This window comes from Lissotriton vulgaris, chromosome 12 (genome assembly GCF_964263255.1).
Source record: "Lissotriton vulgaris chromosome 12, aLisVul1.2, whole genome shotgun sequence".
Taxonomy (NCBI): domain Eukaryota; kingdom Metazoa; phylum Chordata; class Amphibia; order Caudata; family Salamandridae; genus Lissotriton; species Lissotriton vulgaris.
The window spans coordinates 525,851,293-525,871,401 of NC_141700.1; the positions used below are offsets into that span (position 1 = coordinate 525,851,293).

Genomic DNA, 20,109 nt, shown 5'->3' on the forward strand with positions numbered 1-20,109 from the left:
ATATTCAAGAAGGGGTGTCGGGACCACCCTGCCAACTATAGGCCAATAAGTCTTATTGACTCCTCCCAAAAAGTGGCAGGGAAGGTGATCCTGAGAAGGGTGCTCCAGTGGATGGACGACAGTAACATCTTGTCGGACCTTCAAGCTGGGTTCCGCTTTGGCACTGGGACCATTGAGCAAGCCTTCAGATTGACCCTTCTCCACTGGAAGGTGGTGGTGCTGGGAGGGGGCAGTCTATATTTGGCCTTTATAGACCTAAAGACTGCCTTCGACCTGGTTCCCAGGGAGGAGCTATGGAAGGTTTTGCTAGATTTAGGGCTGCCCACGTACATCCTTTATCTTCTGGTAAAACTACACAATGCAATTTTGCGCAGGTGCGCTAGGGTACGAAGGATTGAAAAAACCGAAAGGATCCCCGTGGGAAGGGACGTCCGACAGGGATGTGTGCTAGCGCCCACTCTGTTTTCTCTTTACGTGAACGGTGTGGTCAAACATCTGCTGAAAAATCCCTCGGACGCTCCCTCCTTGGCGGGCAAACTGATCCCCACACTGCTCTTTGCAGGTGACACTCTTCTTATCTCAAAGTCCCCTGTAGGTCTCCAGAGCCTTTTGAACAGTTTCCAGGAGTTTTGTTTGCTGAGAGGGCTGGTAATTAATACCGATAAAACCAATTTCTTGGTTATGAATCCCCCGAAGAAACTTGGACGACCTCCGGCTCTGATCTCCGAGCCATTGGAGAGGGTCTCTGAGTTTGACTACTTAAGTATTCGCCTTAATGATTCTCTCTCTTGGGAATTCGCACATCCACAAAATGCTACTGGGCCACAAAAGAGTGGGAGGCACTCTACTTAAGGAACATGCTCCTCATCTAGCAAACCTTTAGCCCCGGTTGTGGAAATATATAAAGCCAGAGGGGTCAGTGCCGCACTATATAGGGCAGGGCTGTGGGGCACCTGCAACCTGGATGTACTAGCTATATCAGAGAGCAAACTCTTGAAAGATCTGATGGCTCTCCCCTGGAGCACACCAACAGTCAGTACCAGTGCTACTAGATTTAGGTTGCAGATCTATTAGGGACCAAGCGCAACTTCGCCCCCTGCTCTTTTGGGCACGGTTATGGCGGGTCCCCGAATTAGCTTCCTATGCGGAAGCATTATCAGAGGTTATGGCTATGGCAGGTTGGTCTAAGATCAAATGGTTGAGAGCCGTCAAACGACATTTGGCGGAGATAGGGCTATCGGATGCATGGTCTTCGAAAACTGCCCCTCCTAAAGCTATGATAAAAAAGCTGTACTGGAACTGGGTCTCTGCAAAACTACACCTAGACTCACGTCATTGTAACTCCACTGTAGCTTTTGTGAGGATTAAGGATGTGGTGGCCTACGAACCCTACTTAGATATTATTTCCATGCCGTTTGAGCGTTCCTTGTATTTCGAGTTTCGGGTGGGGATCCTACCAGTAGGTGAGCTAGTCGCCCGTTGGAAACGGTCTTACCAACTCTCCCCTCTTTGTGCATCCTGTCCCACCCGAGCTGAGTCTGTAGCTCATATCTTCTTTGAATGCCCGGACTATCGTGCACCGAGGACACAGTGGCTAAAACCTTTATGCAGACTTTTAGGCACCCGTCAGTGCACAGTGGCAATGCGTATTTTAATGACCGACACATCTTCTGTAATTGTCTGTGCTGTGTCAAAGTTTTTAAAATGGGCCTGGTTGATTCGTACAAGAAGGCTTTCCTTGTCAATTTAATCTGGTTTTAATTGTTTTAATCATTGCTTTTTTCTGTTTTAATTTCATTGGGTGTAATTAGACTGCATTGCTATTCATATGTAATTTGTGTTGTTGTACATGCTTTTATGGTATGTTTTTTTACCGAAATAAAGCCTATCAATCAATCAGAAATGGAAAACATTCTGTTGGTGTGGAAGGAAAAAAGTTCATCCATTGCAAACCCCTGCTTAGCAGATTTTACCTCCCCTGCTCTCACTAGCTAAGTCAAGGCTCACCTTTTCTAAGTGAAAGTTCACCTGGCTGGAATTTCCCGGCTTCTATGACATTCTTAGGACATATATCCATATGACATCTACAAAGCTGCAACATGGTCTACACCTCACACATTCACAAAACACTATTGTGTAGAGGTGTTAGCAAGACAGCAAGCTAGTGTGGGCCAAACAATTTTACGTACACTATGTCAAACAACTGCAACACTTACCGGTTAGCCACCTCTTTGGGAGATAACTGCTAGATAGTCTATGCAAAGCATGTGATGTACAGTTCACATGCCTTGAACAGAAAATGCTACTTATCCAGTATGCATCTGTTCTTTGCTTGTAGAGCTGTAGATTCACATGCGCCCACCTGGGTACCCATACCTGTTGCAGTGACATCTTTCTTAGATGCATATATACAAGGACATAACTTTCTACTAATGTGGGAAAACAATCTAACAATGGAGTTGATGCTTATGCGTACTATCACCGAAAGGAGGAGTCCCCTATCTCGTGACTGGAAAAGACTTCTTTAACGAAAAACAAAGTGCAAATATCTGGACCCAACACCAGATGGCAAGCTATGTAAACGTTGTGAATCGACAGCTGTACATGCCAAGAAAAGATGCATACTGGGTAAGTGCAGGAAGCTGGCTCTGTATGTACTATGTCAAAGTGAGGTATAGTGTTCGCATTCCAGTGGAACCCCAAAGGTAGGAAGAGGTAAAGTTAGATAGCAACTCAATCTATTTGTGGTATTGTGGTCAAGCAGTAAGGCAGTATCAGAGGACAGTGTTAAGCATTTGTTGTACAGTCAGCAAAATTAATTCACACACTCAAAGACTGTACTTCAGACAAATTGTTTTTGTATAAATATATTCTTTATTTTATTTCCTAGAACCAAGCAAGCCTGGCACAGGTAAGTGATGAATACTTTGCAGTAAATATATAGATTGTAATTTGATGACAGTAGTGTTACTTACTGATAATGCAATGATTTAGTAGAATACAGTACATATTTTTGTATAGAATTGAGTAAAATTACTTGTAAGTTACTTTTCAGGTTGTTTTTCTTACAGTTTATTATACCTGGATACTACACTGGAACAAGAAATTGTTTTTGCTAGTTAATTTGTAAAGATTTCCTTTAGGTTTTCAATCTGCACACTTAGAAACTTTTTCAAGAGAAACAGTCCGTGTTATCCTATGGAGGAAAATAGTATCTGTTTTAGGGTAAGTATTCGGTAGTGGGAGTTGAGATTCTGTGGGTAGACTCAAGGGTCCCCATGGGTCAGGGATGCAATCTCGTTGCACCCTCTGCGGCACTAGGGCTGCCGGGAGCAGTACGCTGCTGGCCCAATGTTATCCAACGGTGGCTGGTGATTAGGAGGCCATTTGGTTGTCGGAGCAAATCTCCTAGACTTGAGCTCAGGGCAAATGGGGACACAAAGTAGCACCAAAGGTGCACCCTCAGAGGAACTGGGGCAACCTGGTGCAGGGTGCTGTTTCGCCGTCAGGCGCCCTGTTTGCAGTGGGGAACATGCGTTTTGCAATGGCACTGTTGGCTCAGGGACAAAGGTCTTCTGGGTGCGACCACCACTTCAAGGGGTAAGTAGGGATGTTGGGGGTTAGGCACAGTCATTTGGGCCACTCAAGCCGGTGGGCGTCGGGTGCAGGGGTGCCTTTTACGTCGGATCTTCTTACCAGCTCTGGGTCGTGGTTGCGGTTGGACATTCTTGATTGAGGCTGCAGGCGTCTGCTGGAGGCTTGAGGCAGGACAGGGTTGCCAGATCTCAGGTGAGACCTCGTGGTGTTTGCCCTCTTGAGCTCGTACAGTGGACGGTGGGTGCAGAGTGGGGCATATTTGCGGTGTCCAGCCGGAGTCAGAGGTTGCAGATCAGCAAATACTCTGTTAACAGGAGACAGTCTTTATGATTGAAGGCAGGCAGGTCCTCCGAGTTTTTCGAGGCTGCTGGCTGCAGGACACATCTGGATTTCGCAGGAGCAGGTTCATGGTAGAGACAAGCCGGTAGGGCTGGGACCAAGTCAGTGGGTGTCTCCCTCTTAGCTTTGGCACAGCTTTTCTGTCCTTTCTTTTCTTGATGTTGGTTCTTGTCTGAGGAAGCAAGGTTCAGGGGCGCCCCTTAAACTAGATTAAGAGGCGTTAAAGGTAGGCAGGGGCAGATTGGCAAGGCAGGCATTCAGGAATGGGCCGAAGGGCCGGTGCCTCAGTGCCCTCTGTGGGCCGTTTTTTTTCTCCCCTGTCCCAGTCCACAGAGTGGACTAGGAAAGGGGAGAAAAAAAAACGGCCCACGGAGTGCACGAGACAGACTGAGAAAATGAAAGCAGCCTCGCTGTGCGGCCGTACAGCGATTGTCAGCTGTGGCCTCTCCTTCACCCCTGCCCTGCCAAGCAATCAAGCTGAGGCTGGGCTGGGGAGGAGTGATTGTTTGCAAGAATTGGCCTCCCTGGGGGCCAGGTGTTTCTCAGGCCTTTGAGCCATTTTCACTTCGGCCCCCCTAGGGCCCATGCAGCCCAGAAACGGTGTTAGTCTTAGCACCTCGCCCACAGCCCTTCACATTCAGGGCATAGTGGACGAGGAAGAATGGGTCTTGCTGTGGGGGCCAGGTGATGTTTATGCAATTTTATATAGCGCGGACTTTACCCGAAGGTGTCAGAGCGCTTCACACAAGGAACAGCAATAATACATGAGGAGAAAAATAACAAGTGGACAAATTACAAAAGCAAACGTTAAGTTACATGAATCAAAAGTGACAATAGTGAGCAACCAAAATACATGAGGTCGCAATCGGTACATTACAGGAGGAAAAAGTGATACGTGTGCAGGTTACAAAAGCGTACAAAATACAAGTAGAGGTATAATACTGCAATAAATGGCAGACACTCCAGCACAAGAACAAACGTTACATAGGCAATGGTGGCACTTGTGCAAGTATCTAAAGCAAACAAAAGTGAGAGGTAGCATACAGTGTGATACCAGAGAAAAGTGACGTGTGCAAGTTACAAAAGGGCACCATACACAGGTACAAGGGTAATACTGCAGTAAATAGTAAACACTCAAACTGCCAGAACACACTGGGAAGGCACTTCCCATGCACCAGCTTCACCTCAGCCTCCCCCCTGGCTACCTAGCTACCTTGGATGACCCAGAAAGCTGTGTTTTGTGCTCCCCTGCCAGGACATTTTCCCGAGGCCTGGAGGGCTGATTAATTTACTAATTGCAAGGGGTCTTACCTCTGTTCATGTGCTCCTGAGCTGAAGGTCTGGGGAGGGCTAAGTAGGTTAGTAATAGCAGGGGCTTTGCTGCTTTTCAGGTGCTCCTGTGCTGGAGGGCTGGAATAATTTTGTGACAGAAAGGGGCCTTGCTATTTTTTTTAGTTGCTCAGCATGTAGGCCATTGGCACCTTTGCCCTGTGTCCTGTGCAAGAACAGTATCCTCCCACTTTCATTCCTTGTCTGTGCAAATAGTGTGTCATGAAAGGGCACGCCCCTTGAATGTGGGCCACGCCCCTTAAATATGGGCCACGCCTCTTGAATGTGGGCCACTTTTTTCGTCAGTGCCCGGGCCGAATTGTGATCCCAATCCTACCCTGAAGGTAGGTAATGCGGTCTGGACCAAGGGGTTCCTTCCCTGGGTTTTGTACACCCACTATTATGCCTTCCTCCAGTGGGAGGGGGGCGTAAGCCTTTCCCTGTTTGGCTGGTCCCCCCTCATCTGCAATATGGCAGGGACAGAGTTGTGCTTCAACTCTCCTCCCTCACCTGAGGGGTGGAGTTGGCAGAGGTGTGCACACCTCTCCCTCACTTGTTTTTCCCTCCCAAAATGGGGGTCAGAACCAGTGGGGACCAGTTGCTAAAATCAGCAAGTGACCTGGGGAAGCACACAAAGGCTGCAAGCCTTTAAAGCTTCCCCTTTGTGAACCCTGCCCATCCTGGGGGAGGAGGGGGCTTGAAACCTTGTCCCGGGAAGTGCATTGTTTCAGGCCCATCAGAGCAGCAGGCTCTCGATCCAGGGGTCCAGAAACCTGTCTGGTCGTGGCAGCTGTAAGCAGCCAGTCAGCCTGGACACTAGTGGTAGGTCGTTTTTCAGGGGGCATCTCGAAGATGCCCTCTGTGTGCATTTTTCATTCAGTCCCACACTGGCATCAGTGTGGGTTAAATGTGCTGAGACGTTTGCTGAGACGTTTGATAACAAACTTCTCAGTTTCAGTCTAGCCATTATGGTGCTGTGTAGTTCGTAATAACAAGCTCCTTGCACCATATACTCTTAATGACAACACTGCACTTACAATGTGTAAGAATGGACTGTAGGGGTACAGGGCTCATGCACCTGTACCCTCACCACGGGTATAGTGCACCCAGCTAGAGGGCTGACTAGCCAATTCCAGTGCATTGGGGTGTACAGCAAAACATACAAGTGGGGTGTAAGCATTGCTCACAGGTATGCCATGTCGACTCTTTACATTATTCTGCACCAAAACACACAGCCTACAAATTGTGTGTGTGTGTACAGGACCTCTAAGGGTAGCACAATAAGTGCTGCAGCCCCTAGAGGCCTTCTCTGGTCACAGTGCCCTGGGTACTTGTGGTACTCTTTACCAGGGGCTGACTTGTGGCCAAAGATGCCAATTGGGTTTATTCTTCAATGCAGTTTTAGGGAAAGAACATAGGCCCTGGTTAGCAGGAGCCCAGGGCACATTCAGTCAAAGCACATCAGCAATTAAGCAAAAAGTGGGGGCAACGATGCAGAAAGAGGACTCATTCTCACAGATGGGTACTAGCTCTGCTGGCTGTTTCCCTGGGTTATTGAGTTAGGACATGTACCGATTGAGTTCTCTGTTCAGTGCTTAACAGTGCTCACTGCCTGGTCCACTCAATCTCTTGACCACCGCATTATTAGAAGAATTCACTATCCGATCCTTGATCTAATTTCCTTTTTTATGTACACCAACCGGAGATCGAAATCCCTCCTCCTTTCGCCTCACTGCCGAGGTCTTGGCCGTTAATGGAGCCTCCCAACCATTGCTGCCTCTGGCTCGTCGACGAGAATGACAGGTCAGTGATGGAACACCCTTCCAGTACCGTCCCGTTCAGACAGGGTGACTCCACCAAGTCCATCTATTCGTATAGGTGGTCTAAATTTGTTGTTTGGTGTAGGGAGAAGGCTATTGACCCTTTGAGGGCTCATTTGTCCGATATTTTGCAGTTTGCGCTTTCTTTGGCGCAGCAAGGATTTGCTGTTGCCACAGTCAAAGGTTGCGTTGTCGGCATTTCTCTGTTTGCCGGATCAGCCGTCTTTAAATCTCCAGTGGTTTTGAGGTTTCTGAAGGGCCTCACTAATAAGTTCCCTCCTTCTCCATTTATCGTGCCTCAATGGGACTTAAATCTTGTCTTAACTTTCTGTTCGAGGCATGTGGGCTGCTGAATTCATATCTGTGCATAGATCGCCGCCTAGTGTTGTGTCCGGATGATTGCACATTGTTGTCCTGGAAGAGTCTTCGAAGTATCACGAGATAGGTGGCTCCTCCCCTGGACTACAGTGCGCATGGGCATCCTCTCCATCCTCAGATTGTTTTTTTCCGCCATTGGGTTCGGATGTACTTTCATAACTCAAGTTCGGAATCAATATAAACACTTTTTCACAAGGCCAAAAGGCCTTCGGGGTGTCGGTATTGTCTTTCGTTTGGTGCCACGTACTTGTTCCAGTTCTTCGAACAGGACGTCTAAGGCCATTTGCCTTTTTCGACACCAAAGGCCCCATCACGATCGACAATGGAACGGAGCCCTTTCAAACGATGCCCCGTTTGCAACTCCAAATACCCTCACATGGATGTGCAACCAGTGTGCAATAAATGCCTATCCCCGGACCACGACGAGGCCAGCTGCATGGCCTGTTCTCGGTTCAGGTCGAAGAAGACACTTCGGCTTTGGCGCGCCGCAAGACAGTCGGCGCTGAAAACGGCGCCCGACCCGGAGAACATCTTCACAGCTGAAGACGACGAGGGCGTCAATGAAGAGGATCCTGAACAACAGTCTGATTCTGCGTCGGAGCAGAACCCATAACTATGATGAGGACGAAGAAGACTACGTCCATGATGAAGACGTCGTCTAGGTAGGAGACAACTCAGAGGCCATCCGAGCAGTCAATGACGACTCGAGCGATGAGCAAGGCCTAACCGCAGTCGCGGGGCCTGATAATGACACTGTACTTTCAAAGGCTCAGGTCGAGGCATTGCCGGAAGGCCTTAGCCAAGATCTTACTACACATTCTATTGTCCTGCGTCAAGGCCCGGCTAAGAATATTTCTAAGAAGCCATCGGTCGATCAACCACAATCAGCAGTGAAATCGAAACTGAAACCAACAGATGCTAAACCGAAACTGCTAAAGACAGTCCTCGGATCGACCGCTTCGGATTCATCGGATCCAATCAAATTGAAGAGTGTTATCGACCCTTCGGGGTCACAAGGGGGCGTCGGCCCTAAGATCGGGCCACCGAAGCCTGTATCTAAGGTTAAGCACGTCGAACTGACATCGTCTACGTCCAAAGAGGGCGACACTAACAAAGGACTCAAGGCTCAGAAGACTCTCGAGCCGAAGCTTCCAGCCTCCAAGCCACTGGTGGTCAAGGCCTTCAAGTCGAAGACCAAAATCGACCCAAAAGAGCATGTCAAGTCGAAGCAGAAGATCGTGCCTGCTGGGCACCAAGAACTCGAGTCGACGCATGGCCACAAACAAACAAGTGATAGGACGAAGTCCATCGGATCGAAGACAGCGCCACCCTCAAAGAAGGTCGGTCCGTCTCCAATGCTTATGCCACCAATAAAGTACGGACTGCCCCCGACCGCACGACCCAAGGCGTTCGAGCCACAAAAAAGCGCCGACACAGCTAAAAAGGTGTCGGTAGTCAAGAAATCTGCCCATAGAAGAGGACGTTGTGTTCCAAGCGCCCTCCTATGATAATTAGTCAAAACTATTCATCGACTCTGATTCTGGCAGACTTACTATTTATAAAAGAAACATTCCAGAAAATCCTATGGAGTCATACAAGATCCCACTCAAAAAGAAGAGGGACTCTGCCACCTCACCTGTTCTTTTTGAACCTGTAGAGTCCTATGGACAGGAATACACCTATTCTCCCACACGTACCAATGAGGATGTGGGGGAGGGATACAATAAGGAAGAATTTAATTATCCTATTGACACAGATCAAGAGGGGTCTCAACCCTGGACTGACCCTGTTGACCCTGGAGAGCCACACACCACGCCTGACACTCAGTCCTATACAGTCAAAACCTCGCCTACTGAAGATGCAGCTGCGTTTAACGCATTGCTTGAAAGGGCAGCCAATAACCATGACGTGGAAATGCACGCTGACCCGGTAGAGGAGGACTTTTTGTTTGACACTTTCTCAACTTCAGAAAGATCAGTAAAGACATTGCCTATGCTAAAGGGTGTCCTTAAACACACTGGTGACATTTTCAAGGAGACCACAAGGGCAAGGGTTTTGAACCCAAGGATTGAAAGGAAATACTGGCCTGCGCCTGTAGACCCTACGTACATCAAGGGCCAGCTCCCATTGGACTCCTTAGTAGTGGCTAATGCTCGTAAGAGAGCGAACTCTCAAACAAGTGGTGATGCTCCTCCTCCGGACAAAGAATCCAAAATCTTGGAAGCTTCTGGCAAATGAGTAGCGGCTCAAGCGGCAAATATTTGGAGAATCTCAAATACACAGGCCCTATTAGCCAGATATGATAGGGCTAATTACGACACGTTAGAGCAGCTACTACAACACCTGCCTGATGCTTATAAGGAGGGAGCAGAAATGCTTATACAGGAGGGGAAGCTGATTTCAAATGCATCCATTAAATGTGCGCTAGATGCAGCAGACACAGCAGCTAGGTCCATCAACACAAGTGTGATGCTTAGAATGCATGCCTGGTTACGCATCTCTGGTTTCAAGCCAGAGATCCAAACAACTTTACTCAATCAGCCGGTTAACCCTGACTTTCTATTTGGGCCTGATGTAGACACGACCCTAGAAAAAATTAGGAAGGACACTGACAGTAAAATCCATGGGAGCTCTGCCGTCACAACAGTTCAGGGGCGGTTCCTTTCGTCGCTCAGGTAACAGGGGAGCCTCTAGAGGTCAAGCATCACAGCAAGCCCAATACAACAAAGGAGGCACACAGACCACCTATAACAAAAACAATAGGGGTGGATACCGTGGGAACAGCACTAAAGGCAGAGGACGAGGAAATAATAATGCCAGATCCTCCGCCACCAATAAACAGTGACGTCTTGTCACTGCCCCAGGACCATATAACACCGGTCGGGGGAAGACTTCAGCAGTTCCTGCCAGTCTGGGAAAGCATTACCACAGACAGGTGGGTGAGACAACTTATCCAATACGGCTATTGTCTAGAACTAACCTCCACCCAACATACCCCCAAGGCACCGTCCTATGTCCGCAGAGCACATGCACTTACTGCAGCAAGAAGTCATCTGCATGCTGCAAAAAGGGGCCATAGAACTCGTGCCTTTAGAACAACAGGGTACAGGGGTGTACTCACTGTATTTCTTAATCCCAAAGAAGTACGGGTCTCTCAGGCCCATTCTAGACCTCAGACCCCTGAACCAGTACATCTTGTCAGAACATTTTCACATGCTGACTTTGCAGCAAGTACTACCATTGCTCAGTCAGGGTGATTTCCTAGCAACCTTAGACCTGAAAGACGCATATTTCCACATTCCAATTCACCCAGGACACAGGAAATCTCTCCGGTTCACCATAAACAACCAGCATTACCAGTTCAAGGTCCTGCCTTCCGGGGACACTACAGCCCCCAGAGTGTTTACCAAGTGCCTGGCGACAGTAGCTGCGCACCTTCGGAGACAACACATCCATGTCTATCCTTATCTGGACGACTGGCTTATCCAACCAAAGTCAGCCCAGCAATGTGCCAGCCACATGTCCCTCACTATTCACCTCCTGCACAGTCTAGGATTTTCACTAAATGACCCAAAATCTCATCTTCAACCCGCACATGTAAAACAGTACCTAGGAGCGACAAACACTCTAGCAGCAACAGCACAGCCAAACTCAGCAAGAATCAACAGCTGCAATTGCTGAATCAGAAATTCAAACCCCAACACTCCCAGCGCAGGTATTTATGCAGTTGATAGGCATATTGGCGTCCTGCATCTTCATAGTCCCTCGCGCGAGGCTACACATGCGTCCGCTTCAGGAGTTCTTGGCACAACAGTGGAACCAGGCTCGGGGACATCTAAAAGACCTAGTGTTGGTGACCCGTCATGCATACAACTCTCTGCATTGGTGGAACACACAACCTTTGCAGGGGACAACCGTTCCAAGAGCCTGTACCACAGATAGTGCTGACGACGGACGCATCTCCAGGGCTGGGGAGCGCATGTCCTCCATTATACAGTGCAGGGACTATGGACGACGCAGCAGCAGAAGATGCACATCAACCTGCTGGAACTGATGGCAATCTTCATGGCGATGAAGGCGTTCAAATTGCACTTGTGCAACAGAGTCGTGCTGATCCGGACGGACACCATGACTGCCATGTATTACATCCAGAAGCAGGGAGGGACACACACTCCACAATTGTCACATCTAGCCCAGAGCATGTGGAAGTGGGCCTTTCAAAGAAACATGTTCCTCATGGCGGAACACCTCCCAGGCAAGGACAACCACATGGCGGACCTGCTCAGCAGGCACAGCCATCAGATGCACGAGTGGGAGATACATCCCTCGGTGCTACAGCCGTATTTCCAGCAGTGGGGTCATCCAGAGATAGACCTATTCGCCACAAAGGAAAACACAAAATGCCAAACCTTCGCCGCCAGGTTCCCACACCCGCAGTCTCAGGGCAATGCGATATGGATGAACTGGTCAGGCAGATTTGCGTACGCTTTTCCTCCAGCACCGTTCATACCACTAGTGTCACACAAACTGCGGCAGCACTCAATGACGCTCATCCTAGGTGCTCCAACATGGGCAAGGCAGGCATGGTACTCCACGTTCCTAGAACTTTCAGTGGTGCCTCACCAACGACTGCGACTCACACCCAGTCTCCTCACTCAGAGCTGTGGAGACATTCAGCAACCCAGATCCGCAACAGTTGAGCCTTGCAATATGGCTCCTGAGGTCATAGTTCGGCTACCTGAACCTGCCCCTTGACTGTATGAACATTATCAAGGAGGCAAGAAGACCTACAACCAGGGCATGCTATGCGGCAAAATGGAAGCGATTTGTCATTTATTGTTCCAATAATGACATAAATCCGCTAGATGCATCAACACAAAACATTATATGTTATTTGTTGTATCCACACAGATGCAATCTGGCATATAGTTCCATCAGGATACATTTAGCTGCAATGGCAGCTTATCTTCAAAACAGACAGCATCTTTCTCTTTTCAGAGTGCCAGCCATTAAAGCTTTTATGGAGGGACTCAAGAGTAATTCCTCCCAGACACCCACCTTCACCTGTCGGGAATCTAAATATAGTTCTCACCAGACTAATGGGACCACCTTTGGAACCTCTTCACTCTTGTGAGATACAGTTTCTGACATGGAAAGTGGCCTTTCTAGTAGCGATCACATCGCTAAGAAGAGTTAGTGAGCTTCAAGCACTAACTATTCAAGAGCCTTTCATACAAATTCATGCTAATAGGGTGGTGCTACGTACCAACCCTAAATTTATGCCTAAGGTGGTGTCACAGTTCTACATTAATCAAACGATAAAACTGCCAGTATTCTTCCCAAATCCAGATTCAGTGGCAGACCGAGCACTGCATACACTAGATGTTAAAAGAGCTCTCCTGTATTACATATAGGACAAATGATTTCAGGAAAACTAATCAACTGTTTGTTGCCTTCTCTCCACAGCACAAAGGTAACCCCATTTCCAAATCTGGTATAGCCAGATGGATTGTTAAGTGCATACAGATCTGTTATCAAAACGCTAAACGCACATTAACAGTTCCCCCAAGAGCGCATCCCACACGCAAGTTAGGGTCATCCATGGCTTTCCTAGGTAACATTCCTCTAGAGGATATATGTAGAGCAGCCACATGGACCACCATACATACATTTACCAAATACTACTGCGTGGATGTACACTCCAAACAGCAAGCTGCTGTAGGACAGGCTGTTCTCAGAACTCTGCAACTACCGCTAAGGAGGAAACTGCTATTTATTCTATGCACAGATATGAATTCAGCAGCCTGCATGCCTCGAACGGAATATGCTACTTACCAGTATGCATCTGTTCTTGGCATGTAGGGCTGCTGACATTCATATCGCCCGCCCTCCTCCCTGGTGCCTGTCGCAGCTGTAGCACTCAGAATTATTCTCAGGCATGGTCATCACTTACTGTATTATACTCCATCTCTGCCACAATGGCGAAAAACAATCTGAGGATGCCCATGCGCACTGTAGTCCAGGGGAGGAGCCACCTATCTTGTGATACTTCGAAGACTCTTCCAGGACAACAATGTGCAATCATCTGGACCCAACACTAGGCGGCGAACTATGCACAGATATGAATGTCAGCAGCCCTACATGCCAAGAACAGTTGCATACTGGTAAGTAGCATATTCCTTATGGGTTCTCCCTTCGAACCCTAACACAAGTGTCCCGTGAGGCTTTTGTCTTTTAAGACGGTCTTCCTAGGTGTGATCACCTCGGCAAGGAGGGTGAGTGAGCTTCAAACCCTTAGTTCTAAGCCCCCATTCCTGACCATTCATGCTGATCGAATGGTTCTTAGGACCAGGGCTGCTTTTCTGCCTAAGGTGGTAACTCCCTTCCATCTAGGACAGTCCATTACCCTTCCCACCTTCTATCCTCCCCCTCACCCTTCCAAGGAGGAAGAGAGACTGCACCGTCTGGACCCTAAGAGGGCAGTTTCCTTTTATCTTGATGGAACAAGAGACTTTCGAGTGGATGACCAGCTGTTTGTTGGTTTTGCTGGCTGCCGGAAGGGTAGAGCGGTGCACAAGCGCACACTTTCCAGGTGAATAATTCTGTGCATCAAGATCTGCTACTCTCTGGTGGGTAAGGACCCTCCTGAGGGTATAAGAGCTCATTCTACCAGGGCAAGGTCTGCTACTTCTGCATTGTCTAGAGGTGTACCTGTTGAGGACATTTGCAGAGCCGCGACTTAGGCCTCCCTCCACACTTTCGCAAAGCATTACTGTTTGGATACCGAAGTGAGGAGGGACGGCCACTTTGCGCGCTCTGTCCTCCAAGATTTCTTGGTATAGCAGGGTTGACACCCTCCTCCGGGAGTGGGGACTGCTGTGGGACTCTATTCACAAAGTGAGGAATCCACTGGTAGATGTATCTATCAGAAGAACAAGTTACTTACCTTCGGTAACGCTTTTTCTGGTAGATACAGTATCTGCCTGTGGATTCCTCACTGACCCACCCGCCTCCCCGTTGTCCACTCTGCTTTACCTATGTTTATGTACATTTTTGTATATTTATGTATATGTTTGAAATGGGTTTTCTTACCTTTGCTACACACTGTGTGTATGATTTTGAAAAGTATGTACTGTGTACAATGTATTTGTATATATCTACTGTCATTGGTCCGTCCGGGTCCCTCGAAGGCACGGAAAAAAGGGAGGAACTGATGTCATCACGCCGACGTAGGCCTATTAAGGGGTCGGTGATGTCAGACGGAGTCGCGCGCGATACCGTGCACCTATGACGTCGTCCACGCCGGCGTGCTACAAAGAATTTTCCGAACGTTGCTGACGCAAGGGGGATATTCACAAGGTGAGGAATTCACAGGCAGATACTGTATCTACCAAAAAAGCGTTACGAAGGTAAGTAACTTGTTCTTTAGGTGCGTTACAGGTAAGTAAAGGTTGGGACCAGTGGGTTCCTTCCTTGGGGTGGGTACACCCCCTATTACGCCACCCTCCAGTGGGAGGGAGGCATATGCTTCTCTCTGGTTGGCTGGGTCCCCCCCTCATCTGCAAGATTGCGGGGACTGAGAGTTGTGCTTCACCTCACCTTTCCCACTTGAGGGGGTTGGCAAAGGTTGGCTTACCTCACTTGGTTTGCATGCTGATTCTCCCCCTCCAAAGTAGGGGTAAAACCGGTGGGAGCCAGTTGCTGGAAGCAGCAAAGGGCTGGGTTAGCTCACAAAGGTGGCAAGTCTTTGAAGCTTCTGTAGGAGAGTAGGATCTGCTTACTATGGTTACCCCCACTGTTTGCTTGTGTTTCACTGTTTTTCGTCTTAAGTCTGGCTGGGGCCCTGCTAACCAGGACCCCAGCCTAGCGGCTTCCTCTCTAAATTGATTGCATGTACATTAGGTACACTCCAGATTTGTTACTGGATTACCCTTGAGTCCCAAGTATATGGTACTAAGGGCATAGGTACCCCAGAGGCCTATTAGGGGCTGAAGCATGTATTATGCCACCCCTGGGTAGCCTTCCAAAATGGCACAACAGGTCTGCTACTGCAGCCTGGGTAGGGTGGTGCATGCACCCCTTACTAAGATATAGGTTACGTATATCTACCTTATATCACTCACACATATAAACCTAGAAGTCTTTAGGTTTTAACAATCCTGAAGGCAGAGTGCTTGGTTTTGTGTGAGAGGGTGCCCATGCATGAGCAGGATCCCTCTGCAGCTTTCGGAATCACTTCTCTGTAGCTGTTCTGTGATGCAGCCAGACCATATACTCTTAAGTGCATTATAACCTCGCGGTTAATGCTAAATTTGGAATGGCTGCATGGAAACATGTCTTGTTTGGAGTCAAACACTTTGGAATCCTACCCCCGCCAGTCCTGGCGGCGGGGGTAGAATTCCACCCCTCTAGAGAGAGGAGACTTGTACACTTTTACTTAACCGGTAATAGTTTAAAAGAGCCCCAGCATCACAAAATGGATGCTGCAGCCACAGACAAGAGTCTGACCTCCTGCTGCTGGACAAAACTCCGGCAGGGAAGGCCTTGACAATAGGTTTCCTGTCATAGGGAGGTGTAACCACCTCCCCAGACAGGCTTTAGTGTATTGGGGCTGGGTGGGTGCATTCAGTGAATGCTTTTCAGATAGTGCCTGGTGTGAGAAAGTGCCATCTTTCTTTCTATGGTATGCCCCACTTTTTGCTGAACTGTTGATATTCTTTGACTGAGTTTGCCCTGGGCTCCTGCCAACCAGGTGCCCAGGGCCTGTGTTCCTTCCCTAAAACTGTCTCAAAACTAAAACCCGATTGGCATATCTGGCCACCTATCAGACCCTAGTAAATGGTACCCAAGGCATGGTACCAGAAAAGGCCCCTAAGGGTTTCAGCACTTATTGTGCCACCCTTAGGGGCCCTGACACCCACACACTGCCTTTGCAGGCTGAGTGTAGCAGTACAGAACTAAACAGTGTCGACATGCACATATCCCTGGGTGCCATGGCCACAAACCCGCTGCCCTGGCATACATTAGTCACCTCTATAGCTGGGTGCTCTATGCCAGTGGTGTGGGCACAGGTGCATGAGCCCTGTGCCCCTACAGTACCCAGGGCTATTACTGGGCACTGTAAGTGCAGTGCTGCCATTAAGAGTATATGGTGCTGGGAGGTAGTCATTACGAACTTAACACCAACATGGTGGCTTCACTGAAGACTGAGAAGTTTGGTATCTAACTTCTCAGCGCATTAAACCCGCACTGATGCCAGTGTGAGATTTAATGTAAAATGCACCAGAGGGCATCTTAGAGATGCCCCCTGAAACCTAACCTACAATCCACGTCTGGACTGAGAGGCTGCCTAGGCTGCCACACAGCAGACATGTTGCTGGACCCCTGGGTGGAGAGCCCCCGCTCTCCTGGGCCTGCAACAATGCACATCCTGGGTGAGGTGCTAGGTCTCCTCCCCCAGGATGGTCAGGGGGAAGCTTCAAAGGCATGTCATCTCTGTGAGCTTCTCCAGACCATTTGCTGTACTCAGCAACATGCCCCCATCAGTTCTGACCCCCACTCTGGTGGCAAGACCGGCTGGAAACCCTACATCAGGAAGGGGGGTGTGCCAGCCGGTGCCAACTCCACCCCTCAGGTGGTAGAGGCGAGGTGAAGCACGACCCTGGGTTCTGGCCATCTTGAATATTGGGAGCCGTGCCCAATCACAGCTAGGCTCCTGCCCCCCTCCCACAGGAGTGGAGCAGACTAGGTGGTGTGCCCACCCCTGGACAGGGACCTATTGGTCTCTGCCCTTGCCCTACCTGTAATGCCCCTAAATTCAGTATTTAGGGGCTCCCTGAACCTTCCTTCCTTAGATCCCGATACAAAAAGAATGAGGAAGATAAAGACCCGCTGACTGACTTGGCCCCAGCCCTAGTGGCCTGTCAACTCTGGAACGTGCCCTTGCTAAATCCTGGTGACTCCTGCGAACAGCAACCTTGGACAATCCGGAGGTCCTGCCTGCCTTGACCCTATAACAGACTGGGACTACCATGAGCAGAGGCTCTGCTCCAACAGCAACACCCCTGGTGCCAGCCAGGAACTGCAAATCCAGCCCACTCTGCACCCGCCAAGCCAGGCCTGTGCCCGAGTGATCCAGGACCACGAGGACATCCCACCGGTGACTGGGAACCGAAGTCCAGTGCCCAAAGACCCTCCTCGATGATCCAGATGGCGCCTGCAGCCTCAGAACCCGAGCCCCCACCAACCGTGACCAGCCGATGGTAAAATTTCCCGACATCCATTCGCCCCACGGCCCATGTGACCTCCTTTGGGGTACTCACCTCTTCTCCAAGATACCAACTTACCTCTTGAAGTGGTGGTGGCACCTGAAGAATCTCCGTCCCCAAGTCTGCATCCTTTGTTTCCTTTTTACCTTTTCCATTAAAAAACATTGGGCGCCCGACGGCTCAAAAGTACCCTGCACCCAGCTGCCCGAGTGCCACTGGAAGTGGAACTACTACCCTACTCTACTTCCCCACTTGCACTGAGTAAGTGACCAGGAGCCCAGCTCCCACAGCCACGTGGCCTGCTTGCTTGCAGCCACGAACCGAAGGCCCCCTCCCCTCCATTTGGATTGCATTGGGCCTTCTCGCTCTGCACCCGGCTGCCCCTGTGCCGCTGAGGGTGCACCTACAATACCTTTCCGAACCTGGGAGACCCCTGAGTCGATGCCCAGAACCGTAACTTCACCAGTCGAGAACCCACCTGGAAACCCATAGCTCACTTTCTTGCCATAGGATAGCATTGACTGGTTTGACTCGAAAAATCTTCCAGGTGTGAAGTTTTTGAAACTCTAAAATATTCCTCTAAAATCTGCCGAGTAACGAAATCAGAGTTACTCACCTGGAATCAGGAGAGGAGCCAGTACTGTACCTTTCAGCCCAGTACTAAACCCCAAAAGCTATTTTACCTATACTTACCGATAACCTGAATTTTCTCCCTTAGGAAACCATTGACTGTTTCTCTCTGAAATTTCTTCGGTCTTCTTTTGAAAACTGCAAATGTTCTTTAAAAATCGTACCAAATACTGAAAAGTAAATACTTACCTGTCTTAGGTAGAGACCCCAGGACTGAACCTAGGAGTCCAGTCCTGGATTACTAAAGTAACGAGAACCTACTTTACCTGTGCTTAAAAATCATGGCATTAACTAAAACGTTTTTACTAAACTGTTTTCAGCTTAGACCTCCAGACTGAATCCAGGATCCAGTCCCCAAGTTACCAAAGTAATCTATAAAGTAATCAGCTGCACTTATGTAGAAAATCCCATTGAGCTCAATGTTAGATTGTGTTTAGAATTGTTGCCTACTGCAACTACTGTACCTATTGTGTCTACAAAGTTTATTGCATCTCTGCAAAGTAATTACCTGCAAGTACTCATCTTGAGAAAAGTACATTTTCATACCTGTTCGTTCTAAAAATAAAACTAGATCTTTTGATATTGAAACAATTGGCTTAGAGCTCAGTTCTTGAGTGTGTGAAAACTTTTACTGACTGAGTGTGTACAACAAATGCTTTACACTGCCCTCTGGTACTGCCTTACTTCTCGACCAAGCTACCACTTTTGAGAGTAAGGTTAGACCTGACTTTAACCTCTGTTATACCTCTGGGGTTGGTGGACTCTATGCACACTGTACCTTACTTTGGTCCAGTATATATAGAGCCACTTTCTCACACTGGGGGCACACTTGGGATCCCTGTGCAAACCCCAGTTCAAACCGGTTGCAGTGGCACTCATCACCTGCTCTGGCGCGAAACTGGACAAAGGGAAGGGGTGTAACCACCCCCACCCTGGGTCCTCCCATAGGTAAGTAAGCCCAACCCCTAAACTTAGTATAAGTATAGGAACACAGTCCTTAGGACTTTAAATTACCCTGGACGAAACTCTGCAACATATATCCTGGACCTTCGACATTCTATTTCGACTACAAGACGGAAGAATCTCCCATTGGGTCAAGGAGTAACGCCCCTGTTCAAATGGGCACTGTGAGAAAGTGCCATCTTTCTTGCCTTGGTATGCCCCCACTTTTTTCTCAATTGCCGATGTGCTTTGACTGAGTGTGCCCTGGGCTCCTGCCAACCAGGTACCCAGGGCCTGTTTCTTTTCTAAAACTGTACGGAAACAAAACCCAATTGGTATCTATGGCCACCTGTCAGCCCCTAGTAGTTGGTACCCTAGGTACCCAGGGCATGGTGACCAGAAAATACCCCTGAGGGCTGCAGCACTTATTGTGCCACCCTCCGGGGCCCTGTACCCTGGCACCCACACAGTGCCTTTGCAGGCCGAGTGCCTAAGTACAGAACTAAAACAAGAGTCGACATGACACACATCCCTGTGTGCCATGCCCACAGAACCCACTGCCCTGGCATACTTCAGTCACCTCTCTAGCTAGGTGCCCTATGCCAGTGGTGTTGGCACAGGTGTATGAGCCCTGTGCCCCTACAGTACCCAGAGCCATTCCTGGGCATTGTAATTGCAGCGATGCCATTAAGGGTATATGGTGCTGGGAGGTCGTCATTACGAACTTACCACCATGGTGGCTTCATTGAAGACTGAGAAGTTTGGTATCAAACTAATCAGCTCATTAAACCCGCACTGATGCCAGT

General features: G+C 48.9%; 1 protein-coding gene across 11 annotated transcripts in view; it reads left to right on the top strand.

The window, feature by feature from the left end:
* Nucleotides 1-20,109, top strand: part of CNOT1 (CCR4-NOT transcription complex subunit 1) — a 1,684,613-nt gene that overhangs the window by 942,210 nt on the left and 722,294 nt on the right. For 8 of the 11 annotated variants that reach the window (XM_086945302.1, XM_086945307.1, XM_086945301.1 and 5 more), the window contains one exon: nt 2,891-2,911. The exons of the other annotated variants lie outside the window; for them this stretch is intronic. In XM_086945302.1, coding sequence (XP_086801428.1) covers nt 2,891-2,911 — 21 coding nt within the window. The remainder of the gene's footprint in view (nt 1-2,890; nt 2,912-20,109) is intronic. 11 annotated transcript variants of the gene reach the window in all.